General features: G+C 39.7%; 1 protein-coding gene across 1 annotated transcript in view; it reads right to left on the bottom strand.

Annotated features, from left to right (window-relative positions):
* The window catches only part of LOC125301638 (copine-9-like), a 104,101-nt gene that overhangs the window by 52,702 nt on the left and 30,760 nt on the right, over positions 1–20,639 (bottom strand). The window contains 3 exon segments of the mRNA XM_048254279.1: positions 14,253–14,329; positions 14,775–14,777; positions 14,946–14,985. Of these exon segments, the coding sequence (XP_048110236.1) occupies positions 14,253–14,329; positions 14,775–14,777; positions 14,946–14,985 (120 nt within the window).

The following is a 20,639-nucleotide window of genomic DNA, read 5'->3' as shown; positions in this document are numbered from 1 at the left end:
ACTTTGAGGTTTCATGTGGACTATTTAGATCATTGGTCCCCAAACTACGGCCCGCCACCTCATTTTGGGTGGCCCCCCAAAACATGTCCGTATATATAGCATCTGGCCCGCACGGCATTGCCAAACTATGACCTCCGTAATTTCCCCCATTCATTTTCTATGGCGAGTCTTAACAGTACACATGTAATACTCTTTTTGTCCACTGGTGGTTGTTTTGGCACTGTTTCGTGTTTGCCATCGAAAACGGAATGAAATGTAGGACTACCTGCAAACAATGTAAGAGGCCTATGCTGACTGCATCAGTGCTCAAAGTATTCTAAACGTTTATCAATTAATTGTTAATACCTAACTTCTATTCAAGTCACATTTCTGGGACTTTCTGGGATAATTATTTCTATTTTTTATTCACTCGTTCAATGTTCATATGAGTTCACAAAGTTCTCATCAGGTGATTTCAGATGTTTTTGCCAGCACTTCATAAAACTGTCATAGTTTGAGAACTTTAAATTATTTGTAGGATATTGCTTGTTCACAACTTGACCTGTGTATGCAAAGACACAGAGTTCAGAGTTCACACATTTTGAATAAAATATTTTTGGAACTCCCTGCTAATCCTTTTGGGTCTTTATTAGTATTATTTCATTTGAGCTACATTTTACACTGGTATGGCATGATGGCAACTATTAAATTGCAGTAGGCCTAACGTATCATTAAATGTAATGGAATATTCAACTAAGATGGACTGCTGTTGTTCACAGCACTAAGCTATTTATGGTTACTGATATACTCCGAGTCTCTGGCCCTCTCTTAGAGCCAGGCATAGTGAGCTGGCCCTCGGAAGAAAAAGTTTGGGGACCACTGATTTAGATTGTGTCAGGTGTTCTGATATAGACCTCTCCGGAATAAGTCCCGCCTCCAAAACATCCGGATCCACCAAACTTCCGGGCGTCGAATGTCTATGGGAAATAACATGGTGTTTCGAAATATCATACCTGTCAAACATCTGTAGGTGGCGAAGTAGAAAAAAAGGGTGGGCCGATTGGCCTACACGCTTCTGCCATCTAGTTTCCACTGGGTTTTTTGATTGTCGGTGCCGTTAAAGTAGAAATATATCAGTAAGAAGCACTAAGCTAACGCACGCTTCGGACGCCGCGACTCCCTGAGTCAAGGTTGCATAGCAACGGCAATGTTTCATAGTTTATCTTCACGGAAATGGAGTTCGTGGCACCAGAGCCTGTCTACGGAGGTGGCACTAACCCTGCATGAAATCGTCATGTTTGATAGGTTGTTAATACATTCTGAAAATGTAATGTTCTGATCAAGGTCATGCAAAATAAAGCTATCAACTCAATACGACTCTGCCTCTGATTCCTAGTCTGCTTATCATTATCTGTTTTTCGTGAAAAAAACAAAATCTCGTCTCGTCATGTCTTTAGTGTCTTTTTCGGCGATTTCTTTCTTTTTCAAATATCTCAATAACAGCCAACAAACTCTCAGCACAGTCAAACCAAAGTTAAGTGGTGTTGAAAAGAGGCTGAACCTGGCCCCAGCCTTGGCGCAAATGGCTGGGGCACGTGCACCGCACGCCGGCGACCCGGGTTCAATTCCCGCCCCGTGGTCCTTTCCGGATCCCATCCCGATTCTCTCTCCCACTCACTTCCTGTCATTCTCACTATCCTGTCTAATTAAAGGCATAAAAAGGCCAAAAAATATACTTACATTTTTACTTACTTTGCTGAACCTTGCAAACGATTTACTTTTATAGACCACTGAAATCAAGCGTGAATCACATGTGAAAATGACCATCACGTTAGATTGTGAGCGAGATCTAATGCCCTCCTCCGCCCGCGTACATCGGAACTAGCTCCCGGTTAGCATTAATAATCGTTTACTACTTTAACGGCACCGAAATGGCAACCGTCCCACCGGCGGGACACTGAAGATTAACTGGTTTTAATAATCAACATTGTTTTGTTTTTGTTTGTCTTATATTTCATCACCTTCCTAAAATAATGGCATAAGTCAAAGTTAACAGTTGAAAGGATAGAAAGGAGTTTCTTTGTTGTCATTGGAAACTGCACCTCAACACCAACACCATACCTGTCCTTGACCTGTGGTGTTCCCCAGGGGTCGATCTTGGGGCCACTATTATTCAACCTCTATATGCTCCCACTTGGACAAATCATCCAAAATATTTGGATTTTTATATCATAGCTATGCAGATGACACACAAATTTACTTAGCTCTGTCACCAAACGACTGTGGGTAAGACTGTCTTTAGTGGCAGGCTAGCACATACCGTTGACTTGCGCTAGCCTAGCACCTGCGAACTCTGCAATTAGAAGGACTGGATGAAACGTGCTGAAAACGGTCTCCACTGATAAATATCACACTTGCTTACTTGGAAATAAGGTCTTATGTCCAAAATCCTGAACCAACCCTTTAAGAAGTGGCCACTTCATTTGCGCTTTCCGTGATTCACGCAGTAACATTATTAAATTAATCTGTCACCATATGCCTATGCCAACGTTTGCAAAGAGGAGAATCTTTTAATTTGATTCACAATGAAACGTTACATTTAATGTACATGTAAACAATGAGTAGGCTAGTTTTGGTTGTTGTTGGTGGTGTTACTGCATCCCTTAGTTATGCCTACAATCCAAAATTGTTCACTCGTGATTGTTAGACGCATTTCATAACATCGCGACGTGAAATGCCACCACAAAACATTGTTTGTGAATCGGTCTTATTAGGAGTCCTCGCTTAAGCTGTCACAGACTCAAGCGCTACTTTTAGTGCTAAAATGCTTCCTGAATTACTCTTAGTAAAAACAAATAGGAGTCCTAAAGTTACGAGTGACGAAGTTACGACTACAAGCATCTCATATCAAATGACCATGGCATTACGCTAAGCAACATAAATCCCATAACGTTACAGCAACATCTCCTCCCTATAACCTAGCTAGCTAGCTTCTAGCCACACAAGAAATGAATGATGTTAAAGGGACACCAGGCAACGTTTTCGTGTTAATTACTCATCTTCGTAAGTCAGTATATGGTTAAATGACTCATTACAGGGCGAATGAAGACTCTCTCGCCTGCCCCTACAGCCTGTAGGAAGAATATCCCGCTTGCAAGTTCAGTGTATCGTACCCGGCGACCGAAGCAGTTTCAGTTTCCATCCTGCATCCACAGCACAGAGGGAGGCTAACGAAACACTAGTGATTGTTGCAAACGTGTGTATAATGGCAGAGCCGGCGAAGAAGCAGCGAAAACCCTTGACGGAAGATGCAAAGGAAAGGAAAAGACCTTCAGACCGAGCGAGGGGGAGTTTCGTAGAGAAAAAGCATCAGGCTTGCCTGGTGTCCCTTTAAATTTCCGCTTAGCATTCTAATAACAGAAGGGGCACATTTATGTGGACCACTACAACATGACTCATTATGTCTGTAACTCTATAAAACACTTACTTTCACAAAGGAAGCACACCATCCAGCACATACACATGGAAACGATATTTTAGGTACTTAACACAAACTCAAAAAGTGTCTCTCTGAAGCTCTGTTCTAGAATCTTTTCCCTGAAGTCTGTTCCAGTTGCTAGGCAACATCAAAAAAACAAAATGAGAGTCTTTTCAAGGTATTAAAAGTGTACGTGTGATTACGAATGGATGCGTGTGGTTTGCAATTAGAATAAACAAGAAATAACATTTCCAATAATTTCCCATGATAAATTACATAATATTTGCACCTTCCTTACTTGTGAAGCTCACACCGTATTTCAAGTACACTAGTGAAATGTAATACAAAGTTGCCACCTAGCGTTCAGATGTAGGCTATTTAACATTAACGTGACATTGCTTGCTTATTCTTTCGTCAACTCCATGCTTTTAGGAAAACAATCTTTTTATCATAGTTCCCTCTTCAATGAGCGATTACCAGCTCGTTTTTGTAACAGAGATAGCTGTTTATTGTCCCTAGGTTTACAGAAACACCTATTCACATTAATACGTAGCCTATGGAGTGCTGCCGACCACAGTTCATTACGGCCCAGAATGCCTTGCATGTCTTTATAACAAAACAACACAGTAAAACCTAAATGCCCGTATATGCATTTGCATACTTGTAACATTTTTAATAATACTCTCCCATCATGATATTTAACAATAATGAAAAATTTAGTTTGAATACCGTCAATGTCAAAACAACTCTATTATGTAAGCTATATATAGCTACTGTTCTGCTTGCTATTTCTGTTTGTAAGTCCATACTATCCCATGGCAGAGCAAGGATTTCATGATTGGGCAAGGCTGCCCAGAGACATTGTGCATACTTGGAAGGCATTGTGATAGAAGTGCAAGTGCAAAGGTGAAAGGTGATAGTTATCAAATACCTGTGGGTGGTTTGCCAAATGCTGGAAACTTTTGGAATGTTTTCTTTTTTTTTTTTAGCTTATGCACCCTCACATTGGCCCGAGTTCAAATACAAAATTTGGTCTCGATATGTGACAGTGTTCCTGAGATATGGACGACTTCCTGTTTCGGAGCTTCGCCGCCGATTTCGTTTGGCTGTGACGGGCAAATGCTTTCGAAAATCAAAAATCCTGGTAACTTTTGTGAGGCTTGGTCCAAGGATAATGTACGTCATGTTTCGTGGCGTTCGGACCAAATTTGTGACCTGTGAAAATTTAGTTTTGCTTTCTGTTCAATCCAATATGGCGGACGAACGACGCGACCACCTGACATCATCTTCGCGAGCAACTTACACCGGTACTCACCGGACGTTTTAAAGTTGGAACGGTGTCTGTCTCAAAGGGCCTAGGACGGGAAAAATAAAACTGCTTTGCAAGCACACTTAAATATAACCGCAAGCGGTGATTTAACGGGGTTCGAGCAAAATGAACATGAGGTAGCATAGCTTTTTAGTTTACATATGCTTCAATTGTTTGGGCCCAATTGTTCAAAAAAAAACATGATTGGATTTCGGTTATCAGATTTCAGCTACCAGATTTCGGCTATCGGATTTCAAATCTTGAAAATGGGTTGTTCAAAGGGAAACAAGGATCCTGAAATTGGATTAGATCACATAATCTATTCTTGGTTTTGATCTGGATAAAACCTTTGTGTTGTTCAAAACTTTTGAGTTGGATTGGAATAAATTTGATCCATAAAATTAGGATTACCCTGTGCTGTAACGTTATAGTGTGCTAACCTCCACAACCCAACAGTATTCTAACAGTATTATTCTAGTATGCTAACCTCCACAACCCAACTGAAGGAACTGTAGGGGGCGATGTGGGTTGAGGTAGAGTGAGTGTGTGGCGAGCAGGCAGAGCCTCGGTCAGAAGGCTCAATGGTATGGAGTGATGACACGGAGATGGCAGGTTTCGGTGCAACACAAGTGAACTTTATGAGTTTCAATTAATCTGTTCTTTACTTGTATGTGTGCTGCATCAAAGAGGAAACAAACAGAAAATGGAGTAATCAGTGAAATGGGGTAAATCAGTACAGATCCCAACTCACAACAATAAACTGAAATCATATGGCTATATAAGGTACAACTAAACAATACTTGACATCCTAAGTCAACCAACATCATCTAATCATCTCTCACATGCATCTCTCACATGGGACTCCAACACACCAAACCAACAAAAAAAAGACCTTAACTTTACACATGATGACAGAGCTACTCTACAAACTGATAAACATCACAAAAGTCATAGTGAGGGTCATTAAAGTGATGACTTACGTTAACTCAAAGACACACACAAAGCAGGACACACTGGAGTGCTGGGTTGAGATGAACAAAAGAGTGAACTGAGGGCGAGCAAACAATTTATCCTGGTCTGAGCCCCTGCTCCGGAGCTACAGGGTTTTCCAGCAGGTAAACTGGGCGTGGTTAGGTGGCAGAGCCAAACAATCCTGCAATTTCTCCACAGCACTTTCATCTCAAGGACTCTGTGCAGATTTAAGTGTACATTTGAAAATGAGAAACAATTTATATATATATATATATATATATATATAAAACAAACTTAGGGAGTCTTTTCACCAACAGTATTCTAACAATACTCTATTGTAGTATGCTAACCACCACAATCCAACAGTATTCTAACAGTACTCTATTCTAGTGTGCTAATCTCTACAACCCAATAGTATTCTAACAATACTTGATTCTACAGGACTAATTATTTGTCGTGGATAAGATGAAGGGTTTGATAATGGAAGGCAGTGTTTCCCAGAGAATTGAATTGTATTTGTGGTGGTAGGTGAAGGGGGGGTTCTGTGTTGGAGTCAATAAGTTAAACAGCCTATAATTATACAGTTATACTTGCCTTGCACTACAAGTCCATATTGACAAGTAGCTGTAATGTTATAGTGTGCTAACCTCCACAACCCAACAGCATTCTATTCTAGTATGCTAACCTCCACAACCCAACAGCATTTGAACACTAATGCTTCAAGTGGGAATTTGAACTTTCAACCTAAGGATCACCAGTACAAGGCATTATCCCACTGAGCCACTGTCAATCCAACATGTTGGCCAGTCACATTCACATGGTGAAAATGTGTATTGGTAAACACACAACAAGAAAAACTCCAAGCATACATTTGACAATAAAATGAAGGGCTTCCCTAAAAGAGTACGCCTGAAAACTTTTTGAAATTCTGGGGCAATTAGACATTTGTAGAGAAGAACACTAATGGATGAAATATAAATATGATAGACTTAATGATGAAGGAAAAATAGTAAACAAAGAAGTTCCCCTAAATGTCAGAGTGTCTCGGCATTCTGATTCTTGGCAACTATTGACTGTGTATGTTGATTGCCTGATGTCATTCAGGTGCTGTTCAATGGTGTGAATCTTCAATAACCAATAGTATTCGAGCTAGAGCCTAAAGCACTACCGGGGATTTGAGCTCTCAACCTAACAAACACCAGTACTATGCATTATCCCACTGAGCCACTGACAATCCTACATATTTGGCAGTCACATTCACATGGTGAAAATTCCTAGCATACATTTGACAGTAGAATTAAGGGCTTTATAAAAAAATAGTACAGATCTGAAAATGTGCACTGTTAATGGTATCCACATAATGATGGTTGTATGGTTGTTCTCCAAGGAAAAAATGTACTCATATAGGAATATAGGTGATATATGAGAAATGGACTGAGTGGTCGAACTTTATTGGTCTATATCTCTGAAATGGAACAACATATCCAAATTATTTTGATAACTGTTGTGAGGCTTTGTCTAAACATTCTCTGTGATAATTTTGGTGAAGATTTGATCATTTTTGAAGCCTGTGAAACTTTTTATGATGTTTGGCTTTTCTCTGGAATTGTGGCAAAAGTAAACATTTTTAGAGCATAAGACCAGGGTGAAAAAGATGCATCTGAATGTAGAGATTAATATGATGAAAGAATATTGAGCCTAGGTCAATCTGGTAAGGAGAAATAAGCATTTTTGACAAGAGTGCCACCTTTGGGTGCAGTACCCCAAATGTTGGGTTATGGGTAGTGGGGGGTACTGGTTACAATACTTGAAAATGTGAAGTTTCTAGGACTTACGGTTTATAGGAATATGAGTGATCTAGGAAAAATGGCCTAAGTGGTCTAACTTTATTGGCCTATATCTCTGAAATGGAACAAAATAACAAAATTCTGAGTGATAACTTTTGTGAGGCTTGGTCTAAACATTGTCTGTGAGAATTTTGGTGAAGATTTGATTATTGATTATTTTTGAAGAGTGTGAAACTTTTTATAATGTTTGGCTTTTCCATGAAATTGTGTCAAAAGTAAACATTTTTAGACCATAAGACCAGGGCCCAAAAGATGCATCTTAGTTTAGAGATTAATATTATGAAAGAAATTTGAGTCTAGGTCAATCTGGTAAGGAGAAACTGGTTTTGATTATGTAAAGCACATTGAATGACCTCTGTGTATGAAATGCGCTATATAAATAAACTTGACTTGACGATTCAGGTAAAAAAAGGTCAAAAAATGACATGCCAGGTGATAATTTATCTTTATCTTTTCCATACTTGATACATTAATGTTTGTACCTGTACATACTTTGATAACACAAGCACTGTCATGTTGAATCAATTGAATTGATAGATAGAGAGGAAGATGCAGAGAGAGAAAGAGAAAGTGAGAGATGGAGAGAGAGAGCGAGAGAAAGAGAGCAGAAGATAGAGAGAAAAAGACAGAGAGAGGAAGATGCAGGGAGAAAAAGAGACAGAGAGAGAGAAATGCAGAGATGGGGAAAGCGATGGAGAGAAGATGGAGGGAGAGAGAGATGGAAAGAGAGAAAGAGAGAGATGGAGGGGACGGGAGGTAGGAGGAATCTGGAGGCTGCACACACTTTCACTTACAGTAAATCTTAATATGATCAGAGCAAGAGGTGCTCAAGAGAGAAAAGGACATTATTGTCACAGGCCTTCTCTCTGAAGGACCCTGACCTGAAGGGCCATGATGTGAGGGGACAAAGGTCAGATTAATTTAAATGTGAAATAAAGGAAGCTTTATCAATTATATATATGAGTATATGAGGCATTAAAAACATCAACCTCTTTTGTTATCCATACATTCAATATGTATGTAAACATGAACAGACATAGCTCTTTATACAATCTGCAGTGTGCACATGTGTGTCTTTAGCTTGAGAGAGTGCGTGATAAAGAGAGAGAAGGAAAGAGAGAGAGAACAATAAAGAGAAAGAGAGCAGTAAAGAGAGATAAAGTAAATGAGAGAGATAAAGAAAGAAAGAAAGAAAGAAAGAAAGAAAGAAAGAGAGAGGTGTGTGTGTGTGTGTGTGTGTGTGTGTGTGTGTGTGTGTGTGTGTGTGTGTGTGTGTGTGTGTGTGACAGTGGGTGTAATTTGCTGTCACCTTCCCAAACAGCTCATTTCTCTCTGTGGCTATCTCTAATACATCTCAATGACCAACACTGGCAGGCTGTTTCTCTGCAGATTGGGATTTACTTTCACTTAAGTTATTCTGCAATCGGGCTGCTGCTCTCCCTTGGGGCACAGCATTTAGTTAATATGATTAGATTGAAACCATTTAGCTTTTACAACTAAGCTGAACACTGATTAGTCATTAATGTAAATGTGTGTGCTTATGCATGTGTGTGTGTGTGTGTGTGTGTGTGTGTGTGTGTGTGTGTGTGTGTGTGTGTGTGTGTGTGAGAGAGAGAGAGAGAGAGTGCATGTGTGTAAATAAAACACTATCACCATAATTTACCGAAATCAACTAAATGTGTTGAACTAGATTACCGGTAATCTACACTTTTTACTGACCACAAATTAAGAAAAGTAGAGATTGGAAAAAGCTACAAACAAAAAAATCAGATAGTTGGAATAAAGAGAATAGCCGCTAGATCTGAAACATGGCCAGCCCTCTCTGACAGAGAGTGGGAGCCATGCAAGCTCTTGCTTGGGGTCCAGGTCGTCTGTCCTCTCCTGGACTCCCCACAATGGGTGAAACATGACCAGCTTCTTTCATAGAGGGTTGGAACCAGGCTTTCACAGAGAGTGGGACCAGGCTTACACAGAGAGTGAGATTTCAGCCTTTGCTTTCACAGAGAGTGAGGACCAGGCTTACACAGAGAGTGAGATTTCAGGCTTGGCTTTCACAGAGAGTGGGACCAGGCTTACACAGAGAGTGAGATTTCAGGCTTGGCTTTCACAGAGAGTGAGGACCAGGCTTACACAGAGAGTGAGATTTCAGGCTTGGCTTTCACAGAGAGTGGGACCAGGCTTACACAGAGAGTGAGATTTCAGGCTTGGCTTTCACAGAGAGTGGGACCAGGCTTACACAGAGAGTGAGATTTCAGGCTTGGCTTTCACAGAGTGGGGCCCAGGCTTACACAGAGAGTGAGATTCCAGGCTTGGCTTTCACAGAGTGGGACCAGGCTTACACAGAGAGTGAGATTTCAGGCTTGGCTTTCACAGAGTGGGACCAGGCTTACACAGAGAGTGAGATTTCAGGCTTGGCTTTCACAGAGAGTGGGGCCCAGGTCATCTGTCCTCTTCTGTACTCCCCGCGATGGGTGAAACATGACCAGCCCTCAGAGAGTGGGACCCAGGCTCTCACACACAGAGAGTCAGAGTGGGATCCAGGCTCTCACACACAGAGGGTGGGACCCAGGCTCTCACACACAGAGAGTGGGATCCAGGTCGTCTGTCCTCCCCCGGACTCCCCGTGACACGAGCACCATGGGACAGGGGTGCACCAGAGGCCACGTGCCGTTCTAAAACCCGACTACTCCGCTGTGTCAAAGTCACCCACACACAGAGACAAAAGTCTCCTCTCCATGGCAACACACAGAGGTTTTACAAAAATAAACAAAAGAGGCAAGCAAGCGAGCGAGGGAGCGAGTGAGGGAGCATATTGACTCAGACATAAATATCCCATCAGTGAGCGGATACTGCCTGCGAGTGTACCTCCCATCATCAGCCACTTCAAAAGGCCACATCTCACCCTTTCATACAGTATGAGGCTATGTTGGCGTCACAACAAATGATGCTGGGCAATTTCAGGGAGGATTTCTCCTGCACGTACGCAAGATAAATCTCACTGAAATGTGCATTGATTAATTATGAGAAATAAGCAATTACAACCATTCATTACACTGCTTCTCTCCATTAAAATTCAGTTATTTATTGGGGGGAAATTGTGGTGGATCAATACTAAATTGAGACAGTATTACGACCAGCACGGACACCTTGATTGTAATTCCTGGAGCTAATAACAGATCCTACTACAGAGTCAATACTAAAAGGGTTCGTACAATAGTAAGACTGTAACAACATTGAAACAGAACACTATGTTACAATCCAGAGACATGAGTGCATCTCATGCTAGATAGCTTGAGCATGCAAACTGGCTAGCGAGCCATTTCAACTTCAATGAATGCTCATTTCAGATATGCACTGTTAATTACAGTAATAGCATATTACAAGAGTCAAATTAGGAACAGAGAGATAACATCACTTAAGTGACCTACAATATGGTGAAAATATAAATATATAAGGACTTGTGTAATTTGTGTGAATCACATTACACAACATACAACTGCTCATGTGTAGGCAGAACTGATAAAATATATATATATATAACAGTTGCCATACTTGAATTAATATGTACAAATAAGGTAAACGTTAAAATGATTTGTTGCAGTCACTCGAATTACATTGCAATATTTGAAGAAGAGTCTAAAACAATGAACTTTTGTACTTGATGGCTGGAAGGTTCTTGGATTTGCGGATCAAAGGCCTGAGAGTGTGCCAGTATTTCCCAGTCAGAAGTCCACAGAGACACATCAAGCATGGCTGCATATGGCCCTTTAATATTTCATGAAACTGGTACCAATAGAGGATATTTACATTCGAGTTATTTCTATGAAACTGTCCATCATTCATTAATAAATGCGAACAGAAAATACCCTGAGAGCAAAGGGAAGTTGTAATAGTCAAGATATTAAGGACCGACTTTGATGAAGAATGTTTTATGGACAATGGGATAGGTAGATGTCTTCTTGGGTTTTCAGAGCTTCCGTCAGATCTTTCATGCGTCACTGACCCTTGGGAGATTGGAATTCCCACCAAACATTCTATTAAGGGCTTCTGGAAGCAGAATGTGAATTACATCTGTGCGTAGTCCTGGAACTCTCCTCCTTCTGGGGTCTTGCAATCAAAGGCACGGGGAACAACTTCAGAAAAGAAAAAAATCTACCAAGCTGCCTTTTCCTGCAAACCAATTTGAATTTCTAATCTTGAAGGCAAAGAGTGAGTTGGTGAGGGAGGGAGCAGGGGAGAAAGAGGGAAGGAGAGAAGCCTTCATTCTATATACTGATGTCATTAACATGGGGTGAGGGGATGGCAAATAAATTAAAGCAGAAAAAATTGCTTCCATTTTATGTAGGTCACAGAAAGCTACCTGTGTGTATGTGTGTGTGTGTGTGTGTGTGTGTGTGTGTGTGTGTGTGTGTGTGTGTGTGTGTGTGTGTGTGTGTGTGAGTGATATATCTGGTGAGTAAGACTTAAATCACAGTATGACCAATATTGCTATACACTCGTGTGAGCAAGTCACTGTCAACTTCCTGCATCTATAAGGTTGACTATTTCAAAAACATAAAATCATAGAAATGTAAGTTCTTCCAGCACATTGGCTACAGTTCAAATTTACGGACATGTCAACCTGTGGAAAAGGTGTGTGTGTGTGTGTTTATGTGAGATATGGCATACACATATAACCCAAGTCTCTTGTTAATATATCTGAGTCATTATCACTTCTGAGATACCAGCAGGTGACTTAAATCAACAATCAGTCCAATACACATGCCTGATATGTGCATGCGACATTAAAAGTACATGTTTTAATCTTTTAATCTTGATTAATTTGGCTGGTATTTTTTATTCAGAGCGATTTATAGATGTCAATGAATTGCAAGGCCAGGCTTCCTTGAACAACTCAGGGTTAAGTAGCTTGGTCAACGACACACCGGTGGCAGCAAAGAATCAAACTCACTACTTTTCAGACTACAGCATGCACAGCCAGCTCCTTAGCCTCTATCATTTTAAGAACACTGGCCCATGTTTTAAGGGGAATATGCCATTTTGACATGTTGATGAATAAGAGAATGACATGAAATATGGCCTGAACTGCGTCAACAGAGGTGCTAGTGCAACGTATAACAATACATCTATTTTATTATGTCCTGTCTTTACAGTAAATAGATATGACAACCTATATTGTGTGTGTGTGTCTGTCTGTCTGTGTGTCTGTGTGTGTGTGTGTGTGTGTGTGCGTGTGCGTGTGCGTGTGCGTGTGCGTGTGCGTGTCTGTGTGTTGGGGCAGAAAATTGTATAAGCAACAGAGAAGGACTACAAAGGGGAAAGAAGAGTAAAAACTGAAGCTGAGAGTAATTGGTGATGATTGATAAAGTTCCACATTTACTGTTGCTTGTTGCTTGAGAAATTCCCAGGATTTTTGCTGTCAGTAAGGAACAACCTTGATGACTCAGTCTTTCCTTAATGATATATAGACCAATGGTGGTCGCTCTGCTTGAGGTTAACGAGAGAACGAGAGAGAGAGAGAGAGAGAGAGAGAGAGAGAAGGAGATGGCAAAAAGGAAAAGACACAAGGACTACTTGAAATTTGGTGACAGTAAAATATAGAAGTCGTGGTTGTTGCCATGGATACATGCATTTTTTTTTAATTATTTCTTTCATTCTCTGAAGGACTCTTTCTGACCCAGTTCAGCACAAGAAGCTGCCAAACCTAAGAGGTCTGAGCACTTCTCCTAGTGCTCCAAGAGTGAAGTAACCCAGTATGGAGAGTCAGTAGGACATAAACTGTGGTGCAGCTTGACTGACCGAGAAAGATGGTGGCTCCATTGCCATAGGCTCAACTCAAGGGGAGTAGAACATCTTCGAACATGTATGCCCTAAATATTCGTCAATATTCTGGCCAATATTGGGGAAAGCTCTCCCCTATTTTTTGAGTCTAATGTTAACATACTGACAGCTACTTTGAGTTTGTTGGCTAGTGTCGCAAGTTGGTTGATGTCTGAGGCCTTTAACTAGCGGTGCCAACCCTCATTAGCAATAAATAAACTCAGCACTCAAGAGCCTGAGACACTGGACTGAATTTTGTTCCTCGACTTCAAACACTGGCAAAGACGTCTTAGCTCTCCCATCTGCCCTGTAACAAGGGGAGATTGAGGTTTGAGCTGGCATTGGTTCTGTACACAGGCGTCACTGTGGCACCGCTTCTAATGACGTTCCCCATATGAGAAAGTTCCGTGTGCAAGTGATGAGCAAGCGTTTTGCTACACTGGAGTCGCCACTGGAGTTTTATTGGGTGCAGCCTCAATATCTTTATATGAATATCTGCGAGGAATGCAGCAAAAATTGGCTGTTTTAGGTGTATGTTGTTTGTGTTCATGCCTGAGGACATTAGAAATTATATTCTGTGTTTGTTTGTGTGGCTGCCTTGGTTATTTATCTATTTCTCCATTATCCTTAGTCAGCCAGCTCAATTGTTCAGACTTTTTATGGGGACCAAAACCTTCCATCTTAAACCATTTATTACAGAAGTATAACAATTATACTATAGCTGCCACTACACTAAAAGTGAACCATTTTCTCGTTGGAGAAGATGTTCTTTTAAGGTAGGGTTTAGGACAATACAATTTGTTTTGTTCATTTTGGTAAACAATCAAAGAACAATCAGAGAACTCACGACAGAGTCCTCTCGAACCGCCCACCAGTTGAACCGATGATCTCTCCCAGCGTACAGAACGTCTGACCCAGGAAGTCCTGAGGAACGGACCCACACCGGAAGAAGACACAGTCAGAAAACGAATAAACAACAACAACAACAACAACAACAACAACAACAACAACAACAACATGGCTGCCAATGTAAAATGGAATCTCAGAAATGTGGCATGAGTGTGTGCATTCCAAATAAGACTATAAATCAGGCACCAAAACAACTATGTTGGAGATCTGTATTGATATTGTAATTTGGGTGACAACACTTCCAAGATAAAGACCGTACTACTAGAATGACCTCAAGAATGAGTCTGATTTGTTTTAATTAAACACTAATATAAATGTAAATTCAACATTTCTGGAGAGACATTGAAAATGAGCTAAAATACATAAAAGGAGAGGGGTGACATACTGCCCTACATAATTGTACTGATGTTAGAACATCAAGAACATGTATTCAACACAAAATAGAGTACACAGTACTAACCTTCTGCATATCCACAAGTGTATGGCAATAAGGACATAAAAAGTGTTATATTATAATCTGAAATGAAATGATATGGCAGAAAAGAATCCTTAATTTGCATTCATCTTACAACAGTTGCAGTCACAATTTCCACAGAGAAAAAATACAGCTGACAAACAAGTGCATCCTTACATGTTTTGAGAGGTTTGAACTTCTTGTATCCACATTGTACCTGCAAGATTGAGAAGAGAAGAAATTAGTTCTTGAAAATCACACACCAACTTTGAGAGACTAACTGAGACACACAGAAACCAACATTCTTCACATTGTATTAGTCAAATCAAGTCTTTGCTGAAATCAGATTAACTGATTAACATTAAACTTACACTGAAATTGTTTGACCCCACAAAACACATCAGTCCCAAATCAATAGGTCACATGCAGAATCATTCAAATGCACCCAGTGATTCTCCAACAGGGAAAATCTCACATTTTGATTTATGATGCTTCTAATCATTTCTATTGCTGTTATTTACTGTTAAAAGCTTTATCTGAGCCCTTCTCCATTTTCCTCTCAAAGACTATATTTATGTGTGTGAACACACTAAATGAATATAGTCTATTCTCAGTTAAAAAAAAAAAAAAATATAGCCTCAGTAGTTCTACAGTATACTGTACTACCCTAACATGAAGGCTTACTAGCCTGGGAATACCCATACGAACGGCAAATTTGGGATTAAAACACGGGCACGCAAATACAATCGCTAATCCGGCATGGGTGTGTATTTCTTTGAATTGAGTAATCAACTGCGTTTAATATCTTAGTTTACAAGATTGCTGCACTTCTGAAACAATTTAGTAAGAGTTTAATGCACCAGTTTAAGTTTAATTTCACTACTAGGTTGGAAGTCGTAAGTCAATGAACCTTTGCCAGACCCACTCTCATTCTCAATTGAGAAGGGTCTGGTATCAACAAGGCTAAAGGCTTACCGTTTCCTTGGTGAAACTGATAATATAAGTGAAAGAATGAAAATAGCTTTCTCCATCTACAATTCATGGGTAATAAAACACATGCCTAATGTGTGGTATTATGGATTCAAAAATAGATTTTCTGTTCTTACGTTATGGCAGAAAGGTTTGTTATGATTATAAATATGAAACATTAAAATATTACTGTCAAAGCTCTGTGCATAAAACCGGTATTGCACCTGGCACACAAGGATCTGGTTAAAGTTTACCAGACCATTTGCCACAAATTCAGACAAAATATCAAAAAGAAATCACAAATAATATCCAACAATAAGCAGGACATAGGTTCACCACAACAAGCAACAGATTCAATCTTGAAGGCAGAAGAGGGGTTTTCTGTGCACTAAAACAATAATACCACATGATAATTCACTGAGGGTTGACTGTTGTATGTTCCAATAATGGGCTACCCATACATCCTCCAGGGTATGTATCATTGTTGAGTTATGGCCATACTCTAAATAGATGCAACTGTTATTCCTGGACACGTATAAAATGATGTATGAATATTTTAGTGTCCTTATAGATGGATAAAGGCACACTCCTGTCTTTTACTGCCAAACCCCGACCACACACATGCACATCAGATTACATGTGTTTCCCACCCCGTTTGTAAAGAATAGTAACATACTTGCACCTTCTCGCTAAATAAAAGAGGTTTTAATCCTTCATTTACTAAAAAAACATGACTGACTTGCTGCCTCCTACAGTCTGCATAAATGTTACTGGATGCAATGACTGTGCACTTTTCAAATACCTCAGAGCATGTTGACCTTTAGTTATTGCTTCTGCCTCTCTTTGCATGTGAGAAACGGATTCTCCTTTAGGCACATAAGCACCTAAGGCACCTGTCTGCCTTATTTAAATGCACCCAGGCAGCCTTTCGGTCTTTCTTGTGGGAACTGACATAATATAAAACAGGATTTAGTTCATGACAAGTTTTATTTAGCAGTCATCTGGAATACATAGAGATAACCTGGTCAGGTAAACTTCTGAGGTTGTTGAACTCACATAGTATAGGTGTGCTTCATGTTGTGCAACTGCTTTAAATCAACTTTGAACTGGGTCCTCAAAAGAGGGCTGCCTGGTCGAACTGATAAGACCTCGGGCTGGCAATTCTCCCCACAGGGACAGAGAGGCTATGTAAATAAGACTGCGGTGTTCTAAAAGGTGAAATCCCGTGGAGGTCAGGAAGACAGAGATTCAGAGGACGGATAGAGAGGAGTATGAAAGGGGGCACAGACTATGGAGGCCCGGGGGAAGCCTGAGCAATAGACCTCATGTTACAGATAAATAGTTGTTAATAATTGAAACGGTTTACCATAGAGCCATAGTTAGATTTATGCTAATTTGAGCTCATTTGAATATAAGGTTGTGGATGTCTTTCATAAATAGCAAAATTATGCAGCTAAGACTGCAACTAATTTTAGCCGTTTACTTGGTTCTGCAATTTGAAAAAGCCCTATTTGTATTACTTCAACTGAAAGCAGAATAATGTTCCTATCTCTGCAAACAGTTTGAGAACAATTGGAATTCCAGGTGCCTCTCGGCTCCCTTCACATCCTCTGTTTATTTGATGGACGGGTAAAGGCTCCACGAGGTCGAGGGAGACCAGGGGGAGCGGGTTTGACGGCAGCCCCATGGGGGAACCTGATGGATGGGTAGAATCCATGTTGCTTCTCTGTCACAGTGGTGGTTCTACAGGTTCCCTGTTTGTGTGCTGATGAAAACGTACTGTAAGACCAAAAGTAAGACTGTATGGCTACACACACATACAGTATATGCTCTCAATTAAAAATGTGTATCCCTTCCAAAGAACTCATTTGGGTGAATATCATGAAGCCTGACAAACTTATCTACCTCATTTGATTGATTTTTTAATTTAAGTGACTGAATAGAATGTGAACTTTTATTTTCTGATAAAAGTATTATAGTAAAACAATTTAATATAACTTTATTTCAATGTCATGGTAGCAAGATCCAGAATAATTCTCATTACCGATATGGTAAATGACAAACGGAGACCATTAGTAAAAAAAAAATGTTATATATTTTTTTTTCATTTACACAAATAAATACATTAAATGAACAGTACTGCACATCAAAATGTATATTTTATATATTTTAAATTCCATTTTAAATGAATTAACTCTGATTACCGAAATACAATGTGTATTGTAGAGTTCAATTTTTCAAATAATCTCTTTGTTATAGATATATTTTGAACAAAATCCATTCGTGGGGCACAGTTAAGGAACATATTATAACAGAATGAAGAATTTTTTGTCTCTGAGAAATAACATCTTTACAATATCTATGCATTTTTATGCATTACGGTAATGAAAAGAGAATTTATGTTACGGTAATGAGAATGATTTCATTTTACCAAATTAATTTCAGATACTCACAGGAGAGGTGTTAAATTGCTAGTGTCACAGGAAGGGGATTTACCAGAGTGGCCAGTCAACCAAGCACTTTTACCATCCAAAAAATCACCAACAAAGCAACCTTTGTAGGAAAAAACATCACCATCACCATCATCAAAAGAGAATAGTTAGCGCAATAGAGTAGACAATGTGCTTACTCTTCAAAAAAGCAGTCATTGGTCTCAAAGCAGTCACATCCCTGACCCATATGTCTCTCCAATTGCAGTGGCATCCATGGCCCTAGCTCTCTCAGTTGATCTTCTCCACATCGTGCCAGTTCATCCATTTTCCTTGTTTTGTTTGAGGCATTGCTGTTGAACATCTAGTTTGCTCCTCTTGTTCTCAAAACAAGCTGGTTACCATCTGTCTCTTCTCCTGTGCTGTAGACTTTCAGTACCCCACACTTTCCAACTGGTACCAAGACCAAACTCTTTTCTGCTCCTGCCCAACAACATTGTACCACCTCCCTAAATTCGTCATGTTTTTCACAATAGACGGAATCACCTCGCCATCAATATACAACTTTTCTTCCACTAGTTTCCCTCCCCTAATAGATACAACTTGGCCTACGGGTACATGGAGCCGACGGATACATGGCCACAGGTACATTGGTCATGTAACCCACATAGGCTCAGATGGGAGGTATCTGAGTGCCCACGTAGGCTCAGTAGGGCCACATAGGCTCAGATGGGAGGTATCTGAGTGCCATCCTGCACCTTTTACTGTACCTCCAACAACCACTTTGACAACCCATTATGGTGCCCTCATAATTACCTCCATTGCCATGGTGAAAACCAATGGTAGTTAAAAGAAATAAAAAGAAAACATGACATTACTGATTGACAAGAGATAGAAAAAAACACAAACAACTGATTAAAACACTATCATTGGTCTTAATGCCTGTGTTGTGGTATGCCATGCAAGTAAACTTGGCACCAAAAAATGAGACAGAATCTACAGTCAAAAACACAGAGCCAGTACAGAGCAGACCAGACAATCGGGGCAAAATGATATCAAGGGACCGGGCGAAAAGTCAAAAATCCAAGAAGATTTAACATGAAATGGGCTACACTTGAAAAAATGATCATCTGGGGAGGACAAAGCGGAATCACAAAGCGGTATCACATCAACTGTTTTAACGCCTTTTAACAACGGGCTGAGAAACAAGTTAGTGGAGAGAACACTAGATGTTAGGTGAACCTGACTAGTAGAGGGAACAGGTCATCTTATATCAAGATCATCACCGCATCATTACCGCAACTCAGCTTCTCAATACCGTTATTACCCTTTAAAATGCGTGGTAATAAGAAATTGGAGTAACGGTAATGAGATGTCCTTGACTAAGTTGGCAAATAACACAAAATGCTAGCAAGCTATGTAACCTTAACCTTTACAAAATATTAAAGTCTTATATTGTCTTTATCATCATAAAATATAATTTCAAATATTTTTTAAAAGCATTGAGTATCGCAGCATATCGGTAATGATAATCAACAGTGTAACAGAATAAAGATTCTATGACATTTACACAAATATCCTGATGTGAGAGAAGAGAGAACAACTGAACTTGATTCTAATTTAAACCTTTTGTCCCAAGTGATGCATCATGGGTCTGCTTGTTAATTTAATGGAACAGTGTACTTAGGCAGGCAAGTTGCATTACGGTAATGAGGAACATTTAGTGTGGACACAATGTTTTTATAATAAATATAACCTTTCCTTTTCCAAAATATCATAAATATAAATATTAACCATGAATACAGACATTTTTACACAACTTTGCATAATCTTCTTCAATTTATGTAAAAAGGATTTTTCATGAAATTAAAACAAACAATAGAATAATGGATCCGGACACATTGCGGTAATGAGAATTCACTGTGATTTTTGGTTAAATTGCTATAAAATAGTGTTATAATAATGATAGTAAAAAACATCTGTCCCTATAGTATTCTTTACTGTCTTTGTAGAAAATATCATAGTTACTATTAATAAAATATTGTTTTCGGAAAATAGAACCTGGACATGTTAACCACAGCTTCATGAGAATCACCCATTTAGAGGAATACAGAAACAATGTCACGGTCTTCAAAGTTACACAGAAGTCAACTGGCTCTTTCACATTTTATTGGATTTCCCGACTTTAAAACCTCTCTAAATCTCTCCAAATCTCCTCATATATTTTGCTCTTTCCCTTTCTCTCTTTTTCTCTCCCTCTCTCTCATTCACTCAATTTATATTGGTCTCACCGCAACAAATGAGCAATACTCCGGCTCGAGTCGTTTCATAATAAAATTACTTCACAGCGTGATAGGTCTGGGTACCGCAGAAGAATGAGATTTAGCAATAAACTCCCCCAAACTCTAACGCGCTTCATTTGCATCCCAAAGTGACAAAAGCACTGACAGCGTTTCAGCGCTCACGGTATCTC

Source organism: Alosa alosa, chromosome 10 (assembly GCF_017589495.1).
Source record: "Alosa alosa isolate M-15738 ecotype Scorff River chromosome 10, AALO_Geno_1.1, whole genome shotgun sequence".
In the NCBI taxonomy this organism is placed as follows: Eukaryota; Metazoa; Chordata; class Actinopteri; order Clupeiformes; family Clupeidae; genus Alosa; species Alosa alosa.
Note: the sequence above shows the minus strand (reverse complement) of the source record. Positions and strands in the feature narration are given on the sequence as shown.